Raw genomic sequence first — 24,873 nt, forward strand, 5'->3', positions numbered from 1 at the left:
TATTGCAAACCGGTCCTGTCACATACGCGTCCGTCGCACTTACAGACGAGCGTTTCACATGAAGCGTGAGTTAATAAAGCCTCACCGAGGTCCGAGCTTAATCCTTTTTGCGCACGCCGCTCGTGCCCGGCATTAAGAGCGGCGTACGTATGTACGCGCTCACGCGAAAACTTCGTTACCCTAATCGCAATGTCAAACGCGTAAACCTGTGATCCTTTTTTTAAGCGAATATCGTATTGTGCCGTCGCGCGCGCGACGCTTTTAGAACTTCCGTTCCGAGCCAAATTGCCAAAAATTGCTCATGCTAGGACGCGGAGCGCCACCGTTGGACGTGTCTAGCAATCACGAAATCTTTATGAGACGTGTGCAAAAAAATTGCGGAACCGAAATGTAAAATAATGTGTAGGTATATAGTATAATACTACACTGTTCTTATATCGCGCGTCTTTCTCTTTTCGCGATAATGTATCCTAGTCAATTACTCAATGCCTCCGGGGAAATTTCGAGTGATTTCTATGGCGTACTTGTGTGTGTGTGTGTGCGTGTAGCGAGGTGATATTTAACGTTAAATACATGTGGAAAATACGAATCTACTGTAGTTAGAAGAAAACGCCGTTGGTCACAGATACCCTTCGTACATGCCGCGTCGTCTGGTCTTTTCTCTTCAAAACCCAGAGGCGTTATTCGTGAAACGAAGAGAGAGTCCCGGGTGAGTCTCTTCCTCTCTCTCTCAGCTTTCGGCGTGTCTCCCACGGCCGGCTCATTTATCAAGCCGGCTTCCATTAATATCCGACAAAATAGCACGGCGACGCGACATCCTATAGAAGTCATGCACGTACGTACGAGGCGAGGATAAAGAATTCCACGTGCGGGCGCGCACGCTCGCATAATTCACGGGCGTAGATCACGGTTGCGAGCTCGCGATACGGCGCGGATATTTGCGACGTGATTTCCATCGAAAGATTCGGTCGGCTCGCCTTTGTCGAGCGTATTAATCGCATTTTATCGAGTGCATGATGCGATTAGTTTCGTGCAACGCGGTACGAGAAAGAAAGAGAGAGAGAGAGAGAAAGAGAGACGCGGCAATCGTTTTGATGTGCTAAATGTTTCTTTGAAATAACATCGCCGTTTATTCAGTACCTACCCCCACAGGCAAAAATACTTTGTTTAATATTATTTATCTTACTCTACAATATTACGCTGCAACAAAAGAGGAATTATTATTTATATAAGCACATATGCCCGCGAGAAAGTTTTCATGCATCGCTGAAAAACAATCGCGTGTACAAAACGTGTAGGTCAATTATTGTTATTTTAAATTCTTTGTTAAAAAAAATATTTTCTCTTTCTCGCCTTTTCTTTCGCGATGATAATGAATATCTCGCTTGCATATTGTCCGTATAGTTTGCGAATTTTGCCGGTAGCTTCGATGTTATAGCCTTTGGCGATAATACCATTTAGCAAAGCGTCTTTTGATTTTTTATTCAGTTCATTATCCTTTGCAGTTTCTTCTTTTTATGGCCGATGTGGAAGCTTCGTTAATTAAACCGAATACATAGGTACGCCGAGAGAAGAAGTGCAGTCAAAATTCTTCGGAAATATATTTACAATTTTTATTAGGTACTTGCAGGTTCACATTAATTTTCCACATATTTTATTTTTATCTCATAAATTCCAATTGTGTTTCCTTTTGCGAAATATTCCGATCTAAATAAGGAAAAAGGATACACAAAAAGCGATACACGTGTACATTGCGATATCGCGAGCGCGAAGCGACGTGAAAAAAAATTTTTTTTTTTTTTTTGGATAAGCGCGATTACACTGATTATAGCTGTGCCATCGTCAGCTCAGCGACATCGTTAAGCCCGTCTCAAAAAGACGTGAGCGTGATGCTGGTACATAACGCCGGGGTTCTATTCGTAAAACGATAAGTGCGACACGAATGCATGGCCCGAGGATTGTTCGACGAGCGATAACTTTTCCCGATAATGGCTTCGATCGTCGTCGTCGTTGTCGTCGTTGTTCGGCCTCGTTCTACTTCCTCTCTTCGCCGTTCAATCGCGGCGATGAGCCCGGGCCGCAACCCGCGGATATTCGATCACGCTGATGCCCGACTATCGCGAGTTTCCCTTACTTTAGAGAGAGAACAGAGAAAGTAAATAAGATCGCGCGACGCGAGACGAAGCGGCGCGCAATAGGAACGCGTCTTAGCAATTGACTTCCAAATTAGACAACGCCTCACAACACTCATCGATATTCGAAAGTAATTAAACTTCCTCTCGAATTCTACTTTTTTACCTAACCGTCCGATCTTATCCGTTCAACATTCCTTAAAGCTGGTTTTTTTTTTCAAGTTTCTCTTCTTCTTCGAGAGTCGAAAGAACGCTAGCCACGCTTTGAAAGGACGATCTCGTTTAAGCCCGGCGTCCCCTTAGGTACTTAATTCGAGCCATTATAGCGCGAAGGTGGGCGAGCGTAGTCGATAAGCCGGGGTTTCGCGTAATCGCTCCATTCTCTCTCACAGAATTTTTTTTTTTTTTTTTTAACCAGAAGTACCTTCAAGAAACGTGCGCGTGCGCCGCCCAAACCTTCTCTTGCCTCCCTCTTCCCTCTCGGCTTGAAAGGCTTTTATGAATTTGTCGAGTGGCCCCTTGCATAAGGCTGGAAATCCGATATCATTACGTTCTGGTAATCCTCTTGGGATAATTTGATAGTTTCATTACTGTCATCATCACTATTATCGCGGTAATTATTAATATCGAAAATTTCTCTCAGAACGGTTCTTTAATTACACTATTACACATCGCAAGTGTTTTGTAGATTAAACACAAGGTGAAAAACAAGCTAGGAAAATAATTTCAATGTAACACTGAAGAGAACACCTGACTTGTTTATTTCACACTGGGCAAGCAGCGCGCGCTGGTGGCAAACATCGAAGATATATGATAGCGATAAGGAACGTTCAGCTTCATTAAGCGGTCGGGTAAGTAAACGAGAAGTTAATTAACGGTGTATTATCTAAGGAAGTTTAGGAAGCTCGTGGCCTGCTACACCGGCTTCTAACGTAAGCTAAAGTCTACAAACTTCCGCGTGGATAGCTGCGAGAAGAAATTGCAAGTATCAGTGAGCAAGACAGGTATCGCGTTTATCGCGGGATGATTGTATTGTTAATCAATGTATCTGGCGTAGCTAGTCGATTTTGCCGGCGAGCTGCAACGTGCTGTCACGTAACTGCAGATACTGTGTAAAGGAGAAGAGAGAGACACTAGAGAGAAAGAGAGAGAGAGAGAGAGAGAAAGAGAGAGAGGGAGAGAGAGAGAGAGAGAGAGAGAGAGAGAGAGAGAGAGAGAGAGATGGAGAACGGGTGAACGCCATCCGATATACCAGAGAGCTGTGAACACGTTATATGTATGCGGCTGTGTGTGCCATGGAACGCGGCATCTTCTGCATAATTGCGTCCACACACAGCATTCCAGAAAATTCACGCTTTTACTCGATCAGAAATGTACCGAGTTTACGCGACGAAAAACACTTGGAATTATAAATTTTTATAAAAAACCGCACATCAAAAACATTTCTGTCCCTCTTTCCGCATCTAAAGAGAGATTTAAAACCTTGCGGTTTTTCTTTAAAAATTAAGGAATTTGACCGAAGAGGGATTGCAAGTTTCATAAAAACTCTTAAATTTTGTGACTAGTTATAAATGTCACTAGCGAGTAAAACATGTAGTTAAGTGCTGTGACGTACACACGGCAATAAATATCTCATTCTCTTAATGAAAATTCCTCCTAACTTTGTGTTTCTAAGTTTATATGAGGTTCACACAAAAACTGTTTTAAAATTTTCAACATGCTCGCGCGCGCAAGGAGAGTCTGAAAAAGTTATCAAAAGAACCAAAGTTTCATTAAAATAACGATATGTTCTCCGAGATTACATATATAACGACTGTATAAGAAAATAAAACGTAATTAAATTTTTACCATGTACAATGTGAATTTTGAAAAATTTTTAGATTGCTTTTTGCGCCAGCAATTAAGTTTGTTTTTTATTATCGTTATTTTTTTGCCAAAATAATAAAGCAGCGCTTCTGTGCGAGAAAGTAAAAATTAAAAAATAATTTTATACTTTATGTATTTTTTTTTTTTTTAATTTAATTGTGCACTATTCATCTTTCTATTCTTTTATCATTAAGATTTTTATAGTTCGTCTCTTATATATTGTCTCTTTGTGAATTTATTTCTGCAAAATGTTGAACGAAAGAAAGGATTCGCGCAGCGGAGTCAAGAGCTTCCGCAGATATAAAAAAAAAAAAAAAAAAAAAAAAAACGAATCTCTATTATCCGCAAGGATGTTCGAAAGCCTGTAAAATAATAAATAAAGTGTTAGTCTGTAGAATATTCCGACAAAGCGCGGAATGTGTAATTTTGAGCGTATGTGCGCGACAAACGGGCCTTTCCATTATCGTTTATCGTTTCACAGGTTCAAAATCGATCAATGACGAGGCGCAGTTTTCCAGTCGGTTGTCTTTCCACTAAACGAATCGATCGATATCGCGGCGAGTTGAAATCACGAACAGCAATGTTATTTTTCCACTTCCGCGGTACCGAGCAAATGTTGACTCGCGTCTATTTTCAGTTGCACTTCTCCCTCGCATCGTCTTGCACGCGATTTCAATCGAGAGGCAAAGTTTTAATATTGCTCAAGCGAAAAGAAGGTACGCGATCGTTGCTTGAACCTCTTCTCCTCTCTTTCTCTCTCCTCTTCTCTCTCTCTCTCTCTCTTCTCTCCTCTCTCTTTCTCTATATTTTTCTATTCTATTCGTAACGTTAATTGATTTCTGTATTTGAGAAAAGTCCATGCCCGACTGCGTTAAAAGTATCAATTCGATTTCAATGGAAATTCTGGTACTCGGTGTTTTTTTAACAGACTTTTTTGTAACCAAGCGAGATATTTCATTCTAAATATTGCAACTCTCGCCGTAATCCGTTTCGCTAAATCATGACAAAGGAAGAGAGAGGATTTTTGCAAAGAGGTACGCGTCGCTAGTGTCAACGTTTCTTTTAAGCCCGCTCTTTTAAGAGCCTCCGAATCCAATTAAATTCGTCTTTTCAGATTGTGTTTTCAATTTTAGCGTACTAACACAGTGCTTTCGTTTCGGCCGGATGAAATCACATCGCTCCATTATGGTTTATCGTTTCAGAGTACTGACGGAATTGCAGGAGTTTCGGTACGATATTGGTCGCATGCCATATCGGCCAATAGCACTCGCCATTGTTGAGCCTCGACTATATGCGCCAGATTTTACCGTATTTCCCGGACCGTTACGCAAATATGATCCACTTGCATTTTTTCCCCACGCTTTTCCGCTCATATTGTCGCTTAATCGTCCCAATGAGATACAATGTATACACATCGCTAGAAAATATTATCAGTAGATCCCACAAGCGTGTTTTTAACGCGTATCGTTTCACCAAGCGTTATTGTTATTAATCAAACTTAGCTCTAGATACATATAATTATCATAAAATATTCTCATCAACAAGCAAATTTGAGCACAAAAAAGGTCCTCGTCTTGATAAAATAAAAAAGCTATATCGTGTGAAAGCTTTATTGTGTGTGTGAAAATTCATATTTGTACTAGACTTTTTACTACTGTTTGGATATACAAAAAGCGTTTTGCGGATTCGCCGGATTTTTTTCTTTCAATTTTCACGCCGCGAATAATAAGCCAGGAAGTAAAGCGGGAAGCCGCTCGAGCGAGAAACACCGAAGTCGATGATTCGCCAACTAGTTTCGCAGACTGTCAAGGAATTAATAAGCCATCGCGAAGCCTCCGAGCCTTTTTGCTCGCCATTATCAAAGATAAACGGTGAATCGTCGGCACGATGGGGCACTAAAGCGAATCGGCTAGATAGGAGGAGGCAAAACTTTCGAATCGCTCTTGCGTCGAATGAAATTCTGCGAGGGCGAACGCTTCTTGCGCCCCCGTTGGGGCGCTGCACGCCCGTATTTCGCCGTTTTCTCAGATCACCGAGCAAATGTTGACCCAGTTTCGCCGTCGGATTGGACGTTACTCTGTCTTTCGAAAGTGCTGACTGGAATACGCGATGAGCGAGAAGTTAGAAGCTTGCGAGGTTCTCTCTTTTTTCCGTGCGAACGGGAGCTCTCGAAGAAGATCGCTGGACCGAGTCCGAAATTCAACGCGAGATATCTCGCCTGCGGCTGTTCGCGCGAGCTTACGCTTATATTTACGAGTAGCTGGTTTGTGAAATAAAATTCAGCACCCCTATGTTAATTTACTTTGTTCTCACGATACCACGACGTGAGGAAAAATTAAAAAAAAATTTAAGTTCGCAATATAATCATGCTGTTTAATATCAAAACATAGCGTTTCTAAAGATAAAATTAGGTGTATGAATTTTTCACGAAATTAGCTTTATTCAAGCAATTTAACACATTTTTGATAAGCACCGTGAATATATACTCTCGCGAGCGAATACACAGTCGATGGCACGGTTAAAGAGTCAAAATGGATCCACTCAAAATGTCAGGTTTGTCGAGGGCCGAGTTGATTCATCTTGTTTAGCGTGGGTCTCTCTTATTACGCGCTGCTACACGAGCCTCTGCGGAACTTTCCACAAGTCCGCTAAGACACCAGCGGAAGACGCGGGGGTCGTCTAAGGCGCGGAGAGTCACCCGGCCGAATAAAGCCACGGCTTGAATGAGATATAACTGGGTACTTACCCACACCGGCGAGACACCCGCACGTAAACCGCAAGTTGGCGGACGACGCCAGGAGATGAATAACACCCGAGCGCAGTGGATACGGCTTAATATAACTTTTTCCGTGTACCTCGTTCTTCTTCCTCTCCCCTCGCCCGTTCTTCATCCTCTTCATCTCATTTCACCTCTTCAGCGTCATGAGGAACGGGACGGATACGCGACGCGTTCCTCCCGATTCGAGTAATTTGAACGCGCATCTGCGCGTCGGGTAATAGGATGCGTCGCGTTCCTCGAGCCCGTCCGATATTCCGTACGTAACGCGAGAAAGAGAGAGAGAGAGAGAGAAAGAAAAAAAGCAAAATGGAGAGAGAAATGTATCTCCTCATCCGGAGGAGAAAAATTCGCAGGAAAAAATATAGCTTTTTTAAACTCGGGCACAATGTTTCTTTCCCCTCGGAATTCATAAAAAAAAGACGGAATCTTTGAGAGAATAGCTTTGCATCCTGAAAAGAAAAAATATATATACTACATATAGCACTTGCATATAGTGGCAAGATATAAAATATGTAACACTTTGAAATTTCGTGCGAACCGCGTCGTAGCAAAACAAAAAGCTTTTCGCGAGAAGCTGGCGTTCAAAATGGAGGTTGACAAGTACGTACTACATCCCGTCTGTGTGTTTCTCATCCTATTTCGTGTACCATTAACAACGATCGCTACAACTCCCTTGCCGCCCACGATCGAAACCACCATTGAGCCCACCGTCACGACAACGGACGCTTCTAGCACGACGGAAGAAGTGGAAATGCCGCAAGTGCCCATGACCGAGCAGGTTATGGACCTCAACATAAAGGTGAGCGACGTACCCGACCCCGACGTGTCGACGAACGTGCCGGAATCCAGCCTGGATCGAAATCGGGTTATTCGTGACGTCGCGTATTTTATTCGCGCTCACAAGTTCCACGACTACGATCGCCGGTACTACAAGAGCGCGAACGAGACACCGAACCGGCTGTACGAGGAATTCCCGCGACCCGGTCTGCGATCCCTGCACTGGGAGGTGCGCAAGCACTGCGACGCGAGCTTCGTCGAGTGTTTGAAGTATCTTGACAGGATCATTAAGCTCACGGCTCTTAGACGCGAGGACGATACCGTGACGGTCATGAGGGAGCGCAAGTGGACTCTGACGAATAATACCGAGCAAATTCTAGCCGCTCAAAGAGATTGTCAGACGGCACAAAAACGAGACAATATCACTATGATTCCTTTTCAAGGACCAATCGGCAAGTACATTTTATTCGCTACGGATTATTTTAATCCCATTGGAACATTGAGCTTACTTTTACATACGCCCGTGGTCGAGTCGTTTTCCGATCGAATGATCAGATCGCGATAGATGCGGCTTAAATATATGCCAGGCGAAGCAATAAATCTCTCGAATGTTAATTTACTACTAATTTCTAGATAATTTAATTAGAGATAAATTAAAAAGCGTTTTTATATACTATTTGTTTTACTGTTTTAATTTTGTGTCAGTTGAAGAATATTGCAAATTCATCAAATGAACTGTGTTCAATCTGACTAGTGAACGTAGTTTCTTCGCAACAAGATTAGAAAAGCGAATTATATCTCGATTTAAACCGTTTAATTCTGGTAGCGCAAGGTAATATGTTGTCAGATATCTTTTTGGAAGATTGTCGGATATTATTTTCAGAACGTTTCCAGTGGCGCACCACCGTCAGCTACTATATGTGTTGGTACACGATGTTGGGCGTTTCGGACTTAACTATCTTTGGCGAGTCCTGCGACAATCACGCGAACTGCTTAGATGAATACGGCGTTCATAACCAGGATCCACGGGCGGACGACACGAAACCGTACGCCTGCGCTCTGTACAGTTTCTGTCCGGACCATTGTTGTCCCATGAAGCACATCCGGTACATGAAAGACTGCTACCAGTCGCCGCGCAATCCTTGCTACACTGAGAATCGACCAGGTGCGAAGACACAATTATCTGTGCTATTGCGCGCGCGAGCAAGCATATTTAGATTTTTCAACACTGGCGACTACGAGTTACTTTTACGTAACGCACGGCGCTCGTGACGCTTCATTATATCGATAAAACCGTTTTACATGTAACCCTAGCCTTGAGCATGTTGTTCTCGACTTTGTGAACGATATATCGTATTTTCAGTACCGTATAGCTGCTTGTCGGAAGAAAATAATTAATAGCTCGAAGAAGAAACTAGGAAAAAGAACTCCTTCTTTCTCTCACACACGCACACGCGCGCAGAGAGAAAACACGTGCGAATAACTTGAGTTTTTAATTTCAAAATTGGTAAAACTTGTACCAACGTTAATCTCAGCTTGAAGTAGTTGAGATTGTTTCGCTTTGTTTACGACGAACATAATAAGCTGCTTTACCGCGGCTGAGCTGAGCGTGCTCGTTTGCATTTCACGCGCCACTTGTGCAGCCCTTAGGGTCTTTCTCTTTTCCTCAACAAACCGACCGAACCGTCACGTTTTCTTTGTAGTTCACCGAAGATGCACGCTAAACCGAAACGAGAATCATGACTTCCAAGCGCTGACAGCGAACCAGATAAACGTGAGCTGCGAGTGTCATCGACCCGGGCACGAGTGGTCCTCTAGGTTCGGGCTGTGCGTCGACGTGAACGAATGCGTTCGCGGCACGCACAATTGCACGAGAGATGCCGGTGAGAGTTGCGTGAACCTGCTCGGTCATTACACTTGCGTCTGCCGACTGGGTTACGTATACGATGCGGAAATGAAGCGGTGCGTCTTCAGCCCAGAAATTGATCGAGTGCTGAGAGGTTACGAGGACAAACCCGCGAAGCTCGCGAAAGCGAAAACTCTATTGGACAAAATCGTTAAGATCATCACCAGATCCGCCGGAGAAATCTCCGTGTGTAATAGCAGAATCATTTGTTTATTAATTTTAATTTTATGTATACAGTAACATTTGAGTAAAATCCTATTACTAGATCTACAAAAGTTTACTACTTGACTTTAATCTTTCGAGCTATTAATCTTTTTACACTTTTAGAATTAAATACCTAGCGTGCGTCATTTGCAACAAAAAAAACATGAAAAACTACTCATGTTGTTAAACGTGCGACGTCATTAATAAATTATTCTTATTATAAAACCACATACGCGTAATAATTGTGTGTTCAATGTTGAAGAATTATGCTTATTAAAGCAACGTGTTCTGTTTTTTTCTATAATAATTTACTGCAATAGCTAAACTGTTTTAATTTACATGTATTATATGGATTCGCAGAATGCATTAGCATTGTTTGAAATCAAGTAAATCAATATACGTTTTATTTTCAAATATGTAATAAATATACACGTATCTAAACACATATACATATATGTATATATAGAAAAAAAGTAAAATATAAAATATAAATTTATATATTATATAATGATTGCAGACAATTTTTGTTTATTTTGTTTATGCAAAATTTCCGAGGAAATCACGTTAACATGACTAAAAATACAATACATTTACAAAGAAAGTAATTACTTGTAGTCAAATATGTAGTGAATAAAAACATAAATATGGATAAAATAATGAAAATTAAAGTCTTTAAAATTTCCGTGTAGAGACAAACGTATAACTGTTAACTCTTGCGTTAATTGAAAACTATACAGTAAATTGATATAAATTCATACATAAAAAAAAATATTGCGAGAGACAAGTTATACAATAATATATAATTTTGACTGGAATTGGATTTGCTGCAATTTAACATTGCGATTACTACAGCTCTTTGTCTCATTAAATAAAGTTAGTGCGTAAATTGCGGCAGACTCGTCGACAGCGATATTGCAGTTTCTATTGCAGGATTAACATGCATGCTACTATTACGAGTTGTTTAATAACACAGCGTGCCTTATAATCTGTATCGGTAACTATAAACTGCAATATTACCATTTAGAAATATCCGAGCCACTTAGGATGCGCCGCATCGTAGAAATTTGTATTCGTAACAATTCAAATTTTAATCTTGCCCGCGTAATAGCGCGATTCCGTGTGTGTTTCATACGGTATCACAAACGGCCTCTCTTAACGGTTATTTGCTCGGCTAAGGGAAAAACAATGCTCGAGTATACTGTATTCCGTGCTTAGCATAAACGATGAAGTAAGCCCGGACTGAATATTCGCAAGAAAAGCATATTCGTACGGAAACTCTCTTAAAGATGTTAAAACTCGCGGAACAGCAATTATCATCGCGTTAACACCTTTGATCGAGCGCGACCATTTTTGTTTATTTTACCGATGAAGTTTTTCCGTCAAATTTTACTGCAGTTTGTACAAAATAGCAGAAGATGTTGATTGAAGGCAATCAATGGTGCGGATACGCTTTGAAAACAGTTTACATTAGTAAAACGAGTGAATGTAAATTTTTCAAATGTTTATTTTTATTCGATTAAACGAAAAGTGAGACGAGCACGCGCGCGCGTAAAAGAAATATCATAAAATATTATAAAGCTTTATTTTATGCATTGTAATTTTGTGCAGTTTATTTCGCGTTTATTTTGTTGCTGTCAATTTGAGTAAAAATAAATCCATCAGTTTATTAGACAGCCCCGTGAATTAATTTATGTCGCGTTAATCGAGCAACATATCCTCCCTGGAGCTCGTGTGTTTCACATACTCTCTGTTTTCGTGTAAGTGTGTGCGTGTACAATCCAATTTTTGCGATACACGCGTGTATCCGGAACGAAGTGAGTGACATGCGTTACGTGCTGCTTGATCGTTTCCGCTATTGTAAAATGCTGTGACGTGGACGAAATATCGTCGACGCGGAGAAATTCGTGCATGTGCAGCGGCGCACCTGTATGGAACGCGTCCAAGTCGGACGGTAAAAAATATATAGGCTGATATCGGGGAAGCGAAACGCTCGTGGACGCGCGAGGGGTCGGATTCGCGATGCTGTTTTATTCATCGACGCGTTCGAACGGCAGGACCTCCACGTCACGTCTTCCTCGCCAAAGAAACTTCCCCGCGCGGTGTAATACATAAATGCATAAAGCACCGCGGGGGTTTCCCTTATTTCCGACGTATAATATCATTCGTCACGAGCGCACGATCGCCCGGTAATCGTTTATTTCGATTTACAAGAAGATCGATGACCGGTGGCGAGCGTTGAAAAGCGATCGCGCCTTTATACACGCAGACTGTATAAATGAGAAATTGAGACGTAGCGGAACACTTATGACGGGCACAGAAATTTGCGCGCACATAAACTGAAACGAAAGCGATTAACGCGATTTCACCAGGGTTTTGTGTTTTTTTTTTCCTATTGCGCGCGTCTCACAAGAGACAAAATTCACGAAGGATTGAGACAAACAAATTCCTTTACATAACTCGCCGATCTCAAAACTAGCGAACACTTTCACGCAATCTGAATCTCTCTTATATAACAGCGCACCAGTAAACCGATCTTATTCTCGATCTCTCTCGCGCAAGCCAGTGTTTATAATGCGAATGCTCGGCCGCTCGACTGTAATATTTCACACCTACATTCATAGTCCCTGTTACGCACATGTTAAACACGTAAATTTGGATAGGATTTTTGAAGGAGATAATATATTTTATAATTTAACAAATCTCATTAATGTTATAATTTTTTTTAAAACAAAAAAAAAACGAGATATATATATCGCGCACATGTAAAAATTATAAAATATAAAAAAAATGTAAAAATATATGTATCTTTTATCATTGAGTAACGATGCGTCAAGATATTGCTGCAATAATATACCGTGTCCCGTCGATTATTAACATATATTTATGCATATTAATGATGTGTACGATAGATAATAGCGTTTGAGCGGCGATAACATCGAACGACCTGCGCAGCTCATCAGAAAAAGTAATTACTGCGAAAACAGCATTTGCGCTTTTGCACGCACGGTGTATCATTACACATATTACCTTTATTGATCAGCCTTTATGGCGCTCTCGACGACGACGCTGGAAATCTCGCGGGGAGGGTTTCATCCGCGTGTAAAACCACGGTTTGCTTCAAATTGGCTTGATTTTTTATTCGTATAAACAACGAGAGAGAGCCAGCGGGCGCGATTCGCCGGAACCGGGCATCGAAAACAAGCGCGCAGCCGGGCGTGCACGAAGCGAAACATGCGCGCACGGTAGCGAGAAAAAAAATGCACATATTCATACATGGAAATATCGCGACGGGGGAAAAACCGAGGCCGGGTGCGACACGGCGTAGCAGGGAAATCGCGCGTCGAATGGCCGGACACGTCAAAAACCCGAATGTATCCCGCGTCGCGGCTATTTGTGCCAATTGACCGTCGTAACATCAATTTCGGGCTCGGAATTGCAGTTAGTGGGACGCATCATTTCGCCACCGAGCAGCGCACGCTCGACCGTCACGAATGCCTTCATCTAATAGATAGACATTTGCGGAATCACAACGCATCGGCGTGTTTCGGATCTAAATATTTATTTTGCTTCATGTGTGTTCTTTTTTGTCATCGTAAATGATCACGATGCGTATTTGTTCGAATTGATATCTATTTCCGTTTGCACGCGCGAGACAAAAATAAGCGTACATGAAGTTGCACCAATAAAAAGTCACAATAACACTCTAAGATCCTCCGCACAAACTCTTTCGTTACGTTACGTTAAATACTGATCATAAAATTAGATTCGTAAACTTGAACTTTATTCAACGCACAAACAAAATTAACTTACTGTTGCATAAACATGATACCTTAATTTTATTTGTGCATTAAATAAAGTTTAAAGTTATGTACGAATCTATGTTTATGATCAGTACTTAACGTAACGTAACGCGTTACGAAAGGGTTTTGTGAGGAGGCCTTAACAATGAGAGAGAAGAGTGCAACTTCACTTGCGTGGTGGTTAATTAAAGGCATTAACGCACCTGTCTATGATATATTCAATCTAGACACAGAGAAAATAGACGATATTGCTCGACTGTGTGGTCAAAGTAATAGATTTTATGCTAATCCGAAGCTCACGTAATCGGCAATCTAATTACATATAGCTATGGTAAATGTCGCTCTTATTTACATCAAGACACCGACCATGAGACAATGTCATTGAGACATTGCTCCTATCTTGTCTATTCAATTCCTTTGTCCCGTTTAATCATCGCTCGCAACAATCAAGACACGTTTCATCAAAGCGGATCGACATCCGGCTCGATCTAATTACCAGTCTCGCGGTAGCTTTATTTTCTAATCTGTATAATTTTAGACATGTATAATTAAAGAAACTGTAGTATATATTAGTGCTGATTCTTTCACAAACGAAAGAATTAATTGTTTTTTAATTTAATTTTTGAATTAATTTTCTTAAATAATTTTCTACAAACAAAAATATAAACATATCACATGTAATAAAAAAGCAATTTGCGCAAATAAACAAGCAATTATTAATAAACTGCTCTTTATATAATAGTTCATATTTAACATGACAAAACAAAATTATAAAGCGAAGAAAGAGACTATTATTGACTATTATTCGACATGTATATAAAAATTAATTTTATTATATTGTAATTTGCGTGCAAGAAACTATTGACTTGATGACTTTGCGTTCTCTCTAATCTTGAATAATAACAACAACGTAAAAATAATTGGCTTAATGGTTGTTGCATCAGACCAAAACTTTTTCTCGGTAGATCCGGTGCGTACACAGTGGGATATCAATGTAGACGACTGTACGTTCACCGCCGTGACGGACGGAGAGCGGCGTTTTCTTCTCGATCGGACCGGCAGTCATCGAGAATGTCTCTGTGCGAGTGGTACGCGAACCGCGCGGTGCTCCTCATAGGAGCCACCAGCGAATTGGGATGCGCGCTGTTGGAAAAGATCCTGCGGAGTTTGCCAAACGTCACGGTGTACGTTCTTCTCAGATCACAAAATGGCCTTAGCAAGGAGGATCGACTGAAGAAGATATTTGCGTCGCCCGGGTATGAGCATATTCTCGACGTATCTTCTTCCTTCGTGTCCGTAAATCGTGCCGGTCGTGTCCGATCTTGCCTTTAGTGGAAAGCTTCCCCTCACACGGTGTGTGTGACCGCGATTCTAAGTCGTGCGCCAAATTTATTTCCGAGAAGACGTTCGAACCGAAAAACGACAATCGTTTCTCTGCGCCCGGTGGTCTTCTAGACAAATCTCGGCAACACGGTGTGCGCGCCTTATGTCAGGAATCGATTGTGAAAATTTGCGTGTCGCGAACGTACCAAATTGTAACAAATAAAATGTAACGCATATACCGAAAAATATTTTTTCAAAGAATTTTTTATGCTCTTGTTCATCAAGCCGTTACTCAAGTTATTACGCAACACGGTAGATTTCTCTCTCGTGAATTGTTATTTTGACAGGAACTCCATAAAATTCAACATAAATTTAATTTCGAATTGATATAACGTATGCAATATAACGTATGTGCATTATTTGTAACGTCACTACGTCGCTCGTCAATGTTCGAAATATGAGTTTTACGTAATGTAAAAAAAAAAAAAATAAAAAAATAAAAAATCAAATAAAATGAAGAGCGATTTTCAGTTCTCCAAACTGACATTTACGAATCGCCGAATCCTTCTTTGAGATTTCTCTTCGTAATGACAGTCAGAAACTTATCGCGAGCGATATCGGTTTGGCAGCGGAATTCGATACGTCTGTGGCCTCTCGCGTTGCGATCGCTCAGTCGAAATCGCATCGCAATAATGACGCAATCAAGACCGAAGGAGCGAGATAGGATCGAACGCACGCGCTTAGAACGGACGCGTAAACCCGATTGCCTCGTTACGTGCTCGTCCATCGTAACGATCCGCCCGTAACGGGTGTGCATCGCAAGATGCACGCGAGGCGAAACTGTGCCGTTGCACCGTTGCAACCAACCCTCTTTCCCTACGAGAGGAGGATGAGAAGAGGGCGGATAAAGAGCTCGCGGAGAGAGATTTATTTTCATTAGCGCGCGCACCCTCCCTCTTTAGAGGGGGAAAGATTATGAAGTATGCGCGGCGCGATTCTCTATTTCTTTTTCCCTCGCGTTTCTTTCTCGCGCCGCGCGAAATCCGCGACCGCGCGGAAAATTCGTCCGCGCGTTTTGAATTTCGCGAAATTAAAATCCGCGAAAGGATTGTCTTTCCCTCGGGAAATCGTAGTTACCGTCGGATCGCGTTGCGTTTTTTTCCGCGTGAAAAAGAGGATGGCCCCACGCGCGCGCGTAAATGAGAAAATGCAAATGGACGAGCGCGGCTCGAGCAGCTCAAGATGCAACCACTTCGACGCTATTACATTCGGCGATATCGCACTCGCAGAGCACTGCGGCAGCTTGCTCGGATTTTCCAGGAGTCTTATTTGCGACTCCTGTGTTAGATTGTTTCATTTTAAAATAGTTTTTATATTACAAAATGCTCTCAATTGTAATATAAAAATCTCTGCGTCCGGGCTCAAATCGTCGCGATATTATCTACTGTTGAATTTGTACACAAGAATCATATTATAATAAAACATAATGAGAAAGAACAAGTGTGTATTTATCACAATAAATACACACTTGTTAATAGTCACACTCAATTTACATTTAACAATCTCTTGACATTTTAGAGATATTCGACATTGAATACTACTTCAAGAACCGAATTTAAATATCGGTTTGTAGAATGTTGTTTGTAGAATTATTATCATAATACTTTTAAGTAGTGAAATATAATAAAAAAGAATGAGATGTTTTTGTTTCTGTACATAGTGATAGAATATTCAAAAGTGCATAGATTAACATAATCGATCGGCTATCTTATTTCAAAATTGCTGATCACTTTCATTACCATAACTCGTTTAATTGTTATACTATTTATCATCGTCCATGGGCAAACGAAGGATGCGAGATTCTACGTGGTTAAAATCAACAAAATTCTTACGAACGTTTTATTTCTTTAACGACGTTTGTTTTCTAAGCGCATCATTTTTTACGTCTCGGTGGCGTATCTTCCTATTTTCGCAGAGCAGTAAATTCCAAAGCCGATTTGCGTCACCAACGTTATTATCGCTCGGCAGGTACGAACGACTGAAGCAGGAGGTGCCGGGCGCGATCTCGCGCGTGAAAACGGTCGAGGGCAATCTGCTTTACGAGGATCTCCGCCTAAATGATGAAGAGAAAGCCTTGTTGAGAGAGGTCAGTGTGGTGTTCCACGCCGGTGGACCTCATGAGAGCGTTCTGGAATATTGTCAGGATCTGCCAAAGCTCAAGTGTCTCGCTATGGCGTCCAGCATCTTTAAACATCGCGGCCAGATAAACGAAAAACTGCAGTCTGACGTGATGCCCGATTTGCCAATTGCACTGATACGTTTCGCTCTCATTGGACCACCGCACGAGGAACCCATGCCCGGCTTCGTCGAGATCCTAAAAGGACCCACGGCTCTCATGGTAGGCGCCGGATTCGCTTATGGCAAATCGGAACTACAAGCTGAAGTTATTCCAAGAGACATAGCAGTAAATACGATGATCGCGGCTGCGTGGGAAGTCGGCACGTACGTATAAAATTTAAATCAGTAACGTATGTGTGTATTTTATGGTCATAGTGTCATTTATATAAAAAAATGTAAATATTTGTGTCCTTGCTGAATTCTATTTTTATACGTCCATAAATTATCGAACAGAATCTAAAAACAAATCTCATTTAAGTTTGTCAAGTTGTGAATTAATAACAACAAGATATTTAAAAAGTTTTCCGTCTCAAGTGCTTCTTATACGCGTTACGCTATTCTTTAAAAGAGAATTAATTCTTGTTGTTGCGATTCCATATCTTTGCACTATTATAATTAAACTTAACCGATTTTGTCACTTGTTCCATATAGTAGTAATTTAACTTCTGCAGAGGCAAACTTATATCTACGCACTTATTTACATAAGGACTATCACAATGCGAAATATAGTTTGTTTAATGTTTAATTAAGAAGAGAAAGTCGAGCGACGCTAAAGGTGCGGAATATGCACGACGTTATGCAACGTTGCGGAACAGCGATAATCAACGTCGTCTAATTACAAGACGTAAAACAGAATGCAGCGACATCGTCCTTTGCTCTTCTAGATACATATTGCGAAACCTGTTCTTTCATCCTCTCTCAAAGCGTGGAGCAGGTTTTGTTCATTTCAGAAATTATTGGTACGTGTCATCTCAATGAAGACACGCAAACACGAAGCTATTCGATATTGTTCTTCGGAGGAAAATGTTGGAAAAGTAATATAAAAACGCAGTTGTAATAAAAAGAAAAACAAATCATATAATATAAAGAAACGAACAATATATATATAAGACAATTAATGTTGACAAGTGTTACGTAATTGCTGCTACCTGCTGCGAAGTAAAAGTTCCGCGAGAATCTGCGAATCAGTTAGAAAAACACGGAGAGATACAATTTGCAATTTGATGCCAATATTTACGGATCTGTGAACAATTTTTATATCTAATATTAGTTCTATTTTTGATACAGAGAAAACTATATTAGTAAAAAAATAAAACCTTGTTTTCGTTATCTACACTGCAGTTTTTAACATATCTCGCAATCGAAATTCGTTGCAGACGCGGCTTATCTAGTTTTCCAATGCGAAATATTGGAATACGAGCAAACATGTTTTACATGTGCGCGCGCCGTTTCCGCGGTTGTTACTGTTTGCTCGCGTCCGACGCTTCCGCCCCAATTGTCTAGAACGGGATTCAGTTCCTTTCAGTTTTTATTCGAAATTCACTTCCGTAATCCGCTGAAAGCATGGTTGTCTGTCTTCGCAATATCATAAGATTCTCATGTTAAAAAACCAGCCGCAACAAATGTTTTTTTTTTTTTTTTTTTTTTTAACCGTACCAAAGCCATGTATTGCGTGCAGTACAATTTTCAAAATGGCATACAGCAACATTTTTTGACGGAACACAGCTATTGACAGTCCTTTTGAACAATCTGTATGAAAAAAGCTAATCACATCTAGTTCACAAAGTACTGCGTTCTTTGTCGAGAATTATAAAAAATATATCTATGTGTGGCAAACTTGTTGAGTTTTATCTTATTCCATGCTTTTGTATTCAAAGGCAAACGGCTATTGTACCGGCGCATGAGCCGGTAATAGAAATCGATAAGCAAATTGCGTCCCGTATTCGGCAAGAATAATAGTTGAGTTATATCAGATCGGTTTACAGCAAACGAAGCAACCAAAAGATATGCAGATATATGTACCTATGTTTCTACCTGTGCATTGTTACACAGTCGAAAATAATATTCGCGGTAGAAATATCGATTTTAATCACTGCGATACGAAAATTGTTTCTTTTTCGTTATTTTATCTTGTACATTTTATACCAGAGTTCGATTAAACGATAAAACGCTCGATAATGACATCAAACATTTGTTTATGAAACGCGAACTTTGTTTTAAATCAACCGGCAACAAATATATTAAATGAAACTTGTAGCTAGGCTCCCCTAGGTGTGAGAACTTTCCTTGAAAGTCTTACATTTGATACTAGTTTCACCAAGGAACACCTCTTCGCTTCGCTCTCAAGTATTTCCGAACGACTGAACTGCGAATAAGTTGATTGCATTTGCCCTGCAAGAAGCAGAGCGCGCTACATCTGCCTCTCGTGCTTCTCTCCTTTCGTCTTTACCGATTACCCTCCCATTTGAGAGGAGTTAGTAGCCAGAAATACGATTAATTACAGGTACTCGTTAAAAGTAGTCTTGTAAGGAAATAACGTTACGTTGTAAAGTTTCGAGGTGTTGTACGGCCCCGTGTAAAGACTTCAATAATAAATCATTTAGCAAACCGAAATTACCGCAATACTTTCATCAAAGAAGTAAATTCACAAACTAAAGTTTACGCAATGTATATACATATATATATATATATATATTACATATTTTTTTCTCCCTTTGATTTGCGATTGATGTTGAATGTAATTTATTGTCAACCGGTGTTTATACAGAATTACCTTGTTTTGAAACCCTATATGTACATACACAAGTCAACTATTTAGTGTACAAATGCGCTCGTGTAAATTATCGCACTCTGAATAAAAGAAACTAGGTACGTTTGGCTGCAAATGGAGCGGTTAATTATCGCACTGTGCAACAGCTAAATTGCCGCCGGGTGTGCGACATTGTGCGCTCTCTTTCACTCGCGCGCACGCGCGCTCCTATACTACTTTGCATGCTCTTATTTTCTCTCTCACGTTTTTCATGCAGATCCAACGTTGCGAAGCCTGTGGTCTACAACGCGACGACGTTGGGCTGCACGTGGGGAGATCTGATTAAAAAGAGCCGACGAGCCAGCTGGGCTTTCCCCTATCCGACTTTCGGTATCCGCGGAATGACGTCCATCGAGCCACTGCACTGGATTTTGGTCCTGCTCCTCGAATGGCTGCCATCTATACTCTGCGACACCGTCCTTTTTCTCTGCGGCAGAAAGCAGAGGTATCGCCACGGGCGCAAAATTTATTTCGAAATTCCACGAGTCACGAATTTATCGTCATAGTTTCGTCAACGTCTGCGTTGCAAGCGTGATATCCTCCTCCTTCTTCGCGTCCCTCGCGAGTTTCGCGGAAAATTTAACGCTGCCATTTTGAGCTGCCGTCACTAACTTTGCTGAGAAAACGTCGAGATTGATCCTGGTTATTTTTTAATCGCCCGCGAATAATTTATAAATGCTTTATGCAAGCGCGACGTGTACAAATTGAACAACTCCACTCTGGTTAGATGTTACATTTTACTTTTGTATAACGTTATTGTCTTTCTTTCTCTGCTACCTTTTATATGTATATATATCTATATTAGACGCTTGATCGCAAAGAGACGGATGAGCTACTTGTATACCGGAGTATTGTCCAAGTTTAAAGTTGGTTTCTCGCTGCGCTCCTGCAACAGCTGGCAATATTAAATTTGCTCGCGATATTAACTTGTTTCGTAGAAACGCGAAGCTATTAAAGGCACTAAGTCATCTTCTAAAATAGTAACATTTTACTGTATAATGCGTTTTATAGCGTAATTTCTAATAAAATTTAAAACCGAGCTCACACATGTCGCGCGTTAAAATATAAATCTTTAGATAGAACTTGTACTTCGCCACTTTGGAATGAAACGTTCATTCGACAAAATGTCAAAATCATCGAAATTTTATCTATTTCTATTTATATTTATATACGTGTGTATATTTTACTTTATCATGTCATTTATAGCAAAGCTCGCGCGGTGTTCACAATTTCGGCACGTTTCGCCGTTTAATATCGCGACGAATATATAAATCCGGGAGATTGTAAAACGATCAGAGTCAGTATTAAAATCTCTATGGTGATCCGCCGAGAGATAACCCTTCGTTGCATTTGCGATTAAAGAGTAATTTGATTCCTCGTACATGTGAAACCACGAACTTTGGATGATAACGTACTGTCGCGAGCGGAGCCAAGTTTCGACGTAGGAGACTCGAGCGAAAGTTTGATCGCGATCGCTTGCCTCCGTTCTCTTAACTTCTCTCGCGTTGTGAAAGGCTCCGCCGTCGCGCATACCGCTCTTAACGCATCGAGGATCGTAAAAGTAAAAGTTATCAGGAACTGCGATTTAGGCGCGAGCGACGTAAACAGGTTCGACGACTCTCGCTCGCGCGCGAGTGAACGCCGAGAAAAGGAGGGAATTGCATCTCGAACGGAAAAACTCGTTTCTTCCGGACGCGGAAGTTGCGCCGCTCGATGTCTGATTGCTTTGAAAAATGAGGTCTGATGCCGTGTGGTCGCGACGAGAAAACTTTCCTGACGGGCCATCCCATCTAAATTCGGTTTTACATGCACTTCTAAAAGTGTTTGTGCGTATCGACTTACTACAACGCACTCACAGATCCGGTATTCGATAGTGATTATTTTCTCCGTAATTCTTTTCTCACACTCGAACCATGAATTTTTTTAACAAACTTTCTCCGAAAAAAAGAAAGAGTTTACAATTGGCATTGACGAAATCTCTCTCGTGAATATTTTTTTATTTTTGTTGTCTGCGTGTATTAATGCGTAACAGGACGGAGAGGAGAATTAAAAAAAAAAGAAAAAAAAAAGAAGGAAAAACAAAAAATACAGTCACTGTGGAAATTGATTCGTGAATTGATTCGCGAACAAAAATATTTTTGCCTTCGGCCTGTCAAACACTTTTTTGATTTTTTTTTTGTTTTTTTTTTTTTTAATTTACTCTCAAACGCGCGTGCGGAATAAATCTCGTCGCGCTAACTTAGCTCGGGCTTTTTTCTTCTTCGAGAGAAAACTCTTCTCGTCAAGTTTTCCGCGATTCCTCCGTAATAAGTTGGATTGGAAATTATATAGTTCGCGACGGACCGAAGAACTTTTTTTTTTACTATCTCGCTCGCGCTTAATGGTACTTTACAATATTTTTTCTCGACTAAAATAACTATTTAAAAATCAATCTCTCGTTTCATTTTTGTCGCATATATATATATATATCTTATATGTTCGAAAAAAATGCGATTTTAAGTAGTTTACGAAAACTCCGTTTGCTTACTAGAGAAATAAAGAAAAAAATACAACTAATCGGAATAGTGTCGCGAGTTCGAATGCCGGGAGGATCAGGCGAGACGGACATTAACGGAAAAAGCGAAAGCAAAAGAAAAAGCGACTCCGGTCCTGGAAATAAAAAAAAAAAAAAACCTTTACTGCTCCCCAGGTTTCTCGCGGAGTACGACAGAGTTCGTAATGCACTTCAATCTCTGAAGTCAATTTCATCGAGACCGTGGTCAGCGGAGAGGAATCGCGTGTACCGGCTGCAGGAACGCCTCGCCTCAACGAAGGAGCACAACGCGTTTCCGGTCACCGCGAAGATCGACATCGAAGCTTACGTTCTCTGCGCCGCGGCTGCCAGCCGGAAGTACTGCGTCAAAGAGGACAATTTCACATTCGTGAACGTCACTCGTTTGTTCTTTCTGTTTATGCCACCGATACTGGTAGTCGCGTACATTTTATTCTTCAGTTTTCACACAAATAAAATTAGATAAGGTAAGATCTTTTTTTTTTTTCTAAGTTTTTACGGTAAGTTTCGCGTGAAATTTTTTTTTCGAGAATCGAAACTTCAGAGGACATGGTAGTTGTATCTGGAACGACCTGATAATCAAATAAACTTTTAAGATAAATAACTTGTAAACATGATCTATGTTACACTCTACAATTGCATTGAACCTGAGATCGAGCTTGTTGAATCTTGTTTTCTATCGTGCTTTTGCTCTGTGCAGCTCCGTTCAATCCGATTAAGAGCGTGTCAATAGTACAATATTAATGATACGAGTGCTCCATTATAAATCATCTTAACGCGAGGTCTTTTCCAGTATAAGAAAGTCGACAATATCTCGACCGTTCGTGAGAGATCGATTTGGAAGGCAGGCCGGGAATTGTACGTACAGCGTTTTGCAAATATTCGCGAGAGAGCCGTACGAGGAGAGTCTACATAAGAAAATGCCGTGTGAGTGAAAGTTTCCATACGAACATCATCCGAACTCGTCCCGCGCGCGCGCGCGCCGATATCAACGAAGGCGCGTATTTCCGGCATGTTCTCTCCCTTATGCAACATCACTGTGCTGACTTGTGCTCATTCGACCTATTGAAGAAGATGCAACGAAAGCGCGGAATATTATTCGCAGATTTTGTATGTTTTCTCTTGAGAATGGAAAGGAATACGCGAGAATCTCGGAGCGGAGTCTGTCACGCGCACAGAAATTTTGCTCTCGACACCAGACACACGAGAACTCAACTCGCGAAAATCGCATTTTGATACTTATTTTTACAGAAGTGACGGAACACACACTTGTCAAAATTTATTTCCTTCTCGCTGTTTATGCGTGTATTTTCGATATATGATAGTTGTATAATGACAAATTTAGCGCGAACGGTATGTAATATAAGTTATATGTACATGTATGTATTCTTCCAGAATGTGTAATATATAAATAAAATTATGATTAAGCAAAATATGTGTAAAAGATATAATTGAAAAAAATTTACATCTTGTACGAATATACGTATCTGATAAAAAGTTTGTGTCTGTGTGTTTAGCGAATCAAGTTTCTTCTGAATGAAGTATAAGAAGAAATGTATATACACTAAAGCCCTTGTGTGCAATAATCAACCTTCAGCTGTTTTTGAACTCATGCAAATTTCCGTCTACGCTAATCCTTTTATCATTTCCGCCGTGATAACACAATCAGGGCGATGACGTCTATCTCGCCGGAACATTCTCATCACCTCATAACGTACTCCGTCCCATTTTTTTCCGCTCTTCGTTATGTCAGCAAAAATTTTGCTCGCGTGACCGGCCCGTGGGAGCTCGGGGGCCGAGTTATGCTTTCAAAATCCTATTACGAGTTGCGAGCGCGAAATTTAGGAAAGAAAGTTGCGGATTAGTTTCGCGGGATATAATTGGACACGGTGGTTGGAACTGCGCCTTCATAATAATAATTGAGAATGTCTATTTCGCGGAACGAAGTTTCTTGATGTCAGTAAAGAACGGAGAGATTGAAAAAAAAAATTTAGGTTAAAGACTAAGACGTTATATCGGAAGAGGAGGAGAAGGAAAAAAAGTGGCGAGAGAGAAAGAGAAGGACGACCGTAAACTGAAAAGAACGTGTGGCGTGTGGGTGTATATATTCAATTTAAGTCTAACAGGTATGAATAAGATGTATATATCCGGGTAAATATGTATGTGATTGCCTCTCTGCAAAAGTGAGTTATACCGACGTGCTCGGAACGATAGAATAGCACTAGTTCCAGACGGAGAGAACACATCAAAGCGCCCTTTGTAAATCCGTTTCAACGATTCTTATTTCCATAGAACCACTTCTCTCGAAAATCCAAAGCTGTCAAGAGGTACCGGCTAAAAACGATTTCCCGCGAACAACGTTGACACGTACAGACAAGAAACATTGTCACTAATTAACAATGGTTTTTTTATTTACAAATTTTATGCGCAAAAATCTCTCATTCGTATAAAATAAGGATTTAGGAGATAAGGATAAAGCGTATTTCAGTTATTTGTTTCATAGAGTTAGTTTGAATAAACTTTTTCATTGTTTTGGAAAGAAAAAGAC

At 40.7% G+C, this 24,873-nt stretch overlaps 2 protein-coding genes across 2 annotated transcripts; both read left to right on the forward strand.

Annotated features, from left to right (window-relative positions):
• The first annotated feature begins 7,363 nt into the window (after positions 1 to 7,363).
• On the forward strand, positions 7,364 to 9,701 carry LOC109864000. Its single transcript, XM_020444756.1, has 3 exons — positions 7,364 to 8,006; positions 8,438 to 8,719; positions 9,258 to 9,701. The coding sequence occupies exons 1-3, from the start codon at positions 7,364 to 7,366 to the stop codon at positions 9,698 to 9,700; spliced, it is 1,368 nt and encodes a 455-aa protein (XP_020300345.1). The 3' UTR covers position 9,701.
• Positions 9,702 to 14,486: 4,785 nt separating this feature from the next.
• Positions 14,487 to 23,839, forward strand: LOC109863973 (fatty acyl-CoA reductase 1-like). Its single transcript, XM_020444706.1, has 4 exons — positions 14,487 to 14,720; positions 16,816 to 17,289; positions 19,992 to 20,219; positions 22,464 to 23,839. The coding sequence occupies exons 1-4, from the start codon at positions 14,536 to 14,538 to the stop codon at positions 22,789 to 22,791; spliced, it is 1,215 nt and encodes a 404-aa protein (XP_020300295.1). The 5' UTR covers positions 14,487 to 14,535; the 3' UTR covers positions 22,792 to 23,839.
• Positions 23,840 to 24,873: the final 1,034 nt, after the last annotated feature.

Source organism: Pseudomyrmex gracilis, unplaced genomic scaffold (genome assembly GCF_002006095.1).
Source record: "Pseudomyrmex gracilis isolate BER0280 unplaced genomic scaffold, ASM200609v1 scaffold_15, whole genome shotgun sequence".
Taxonomy (NCBI): Eukaryota; Metazoa; Arthropoda; class Insecta; order Hymenoptera; family Formicidae; genus Pseudomyrmex; species Pseudomyrmex gracilis.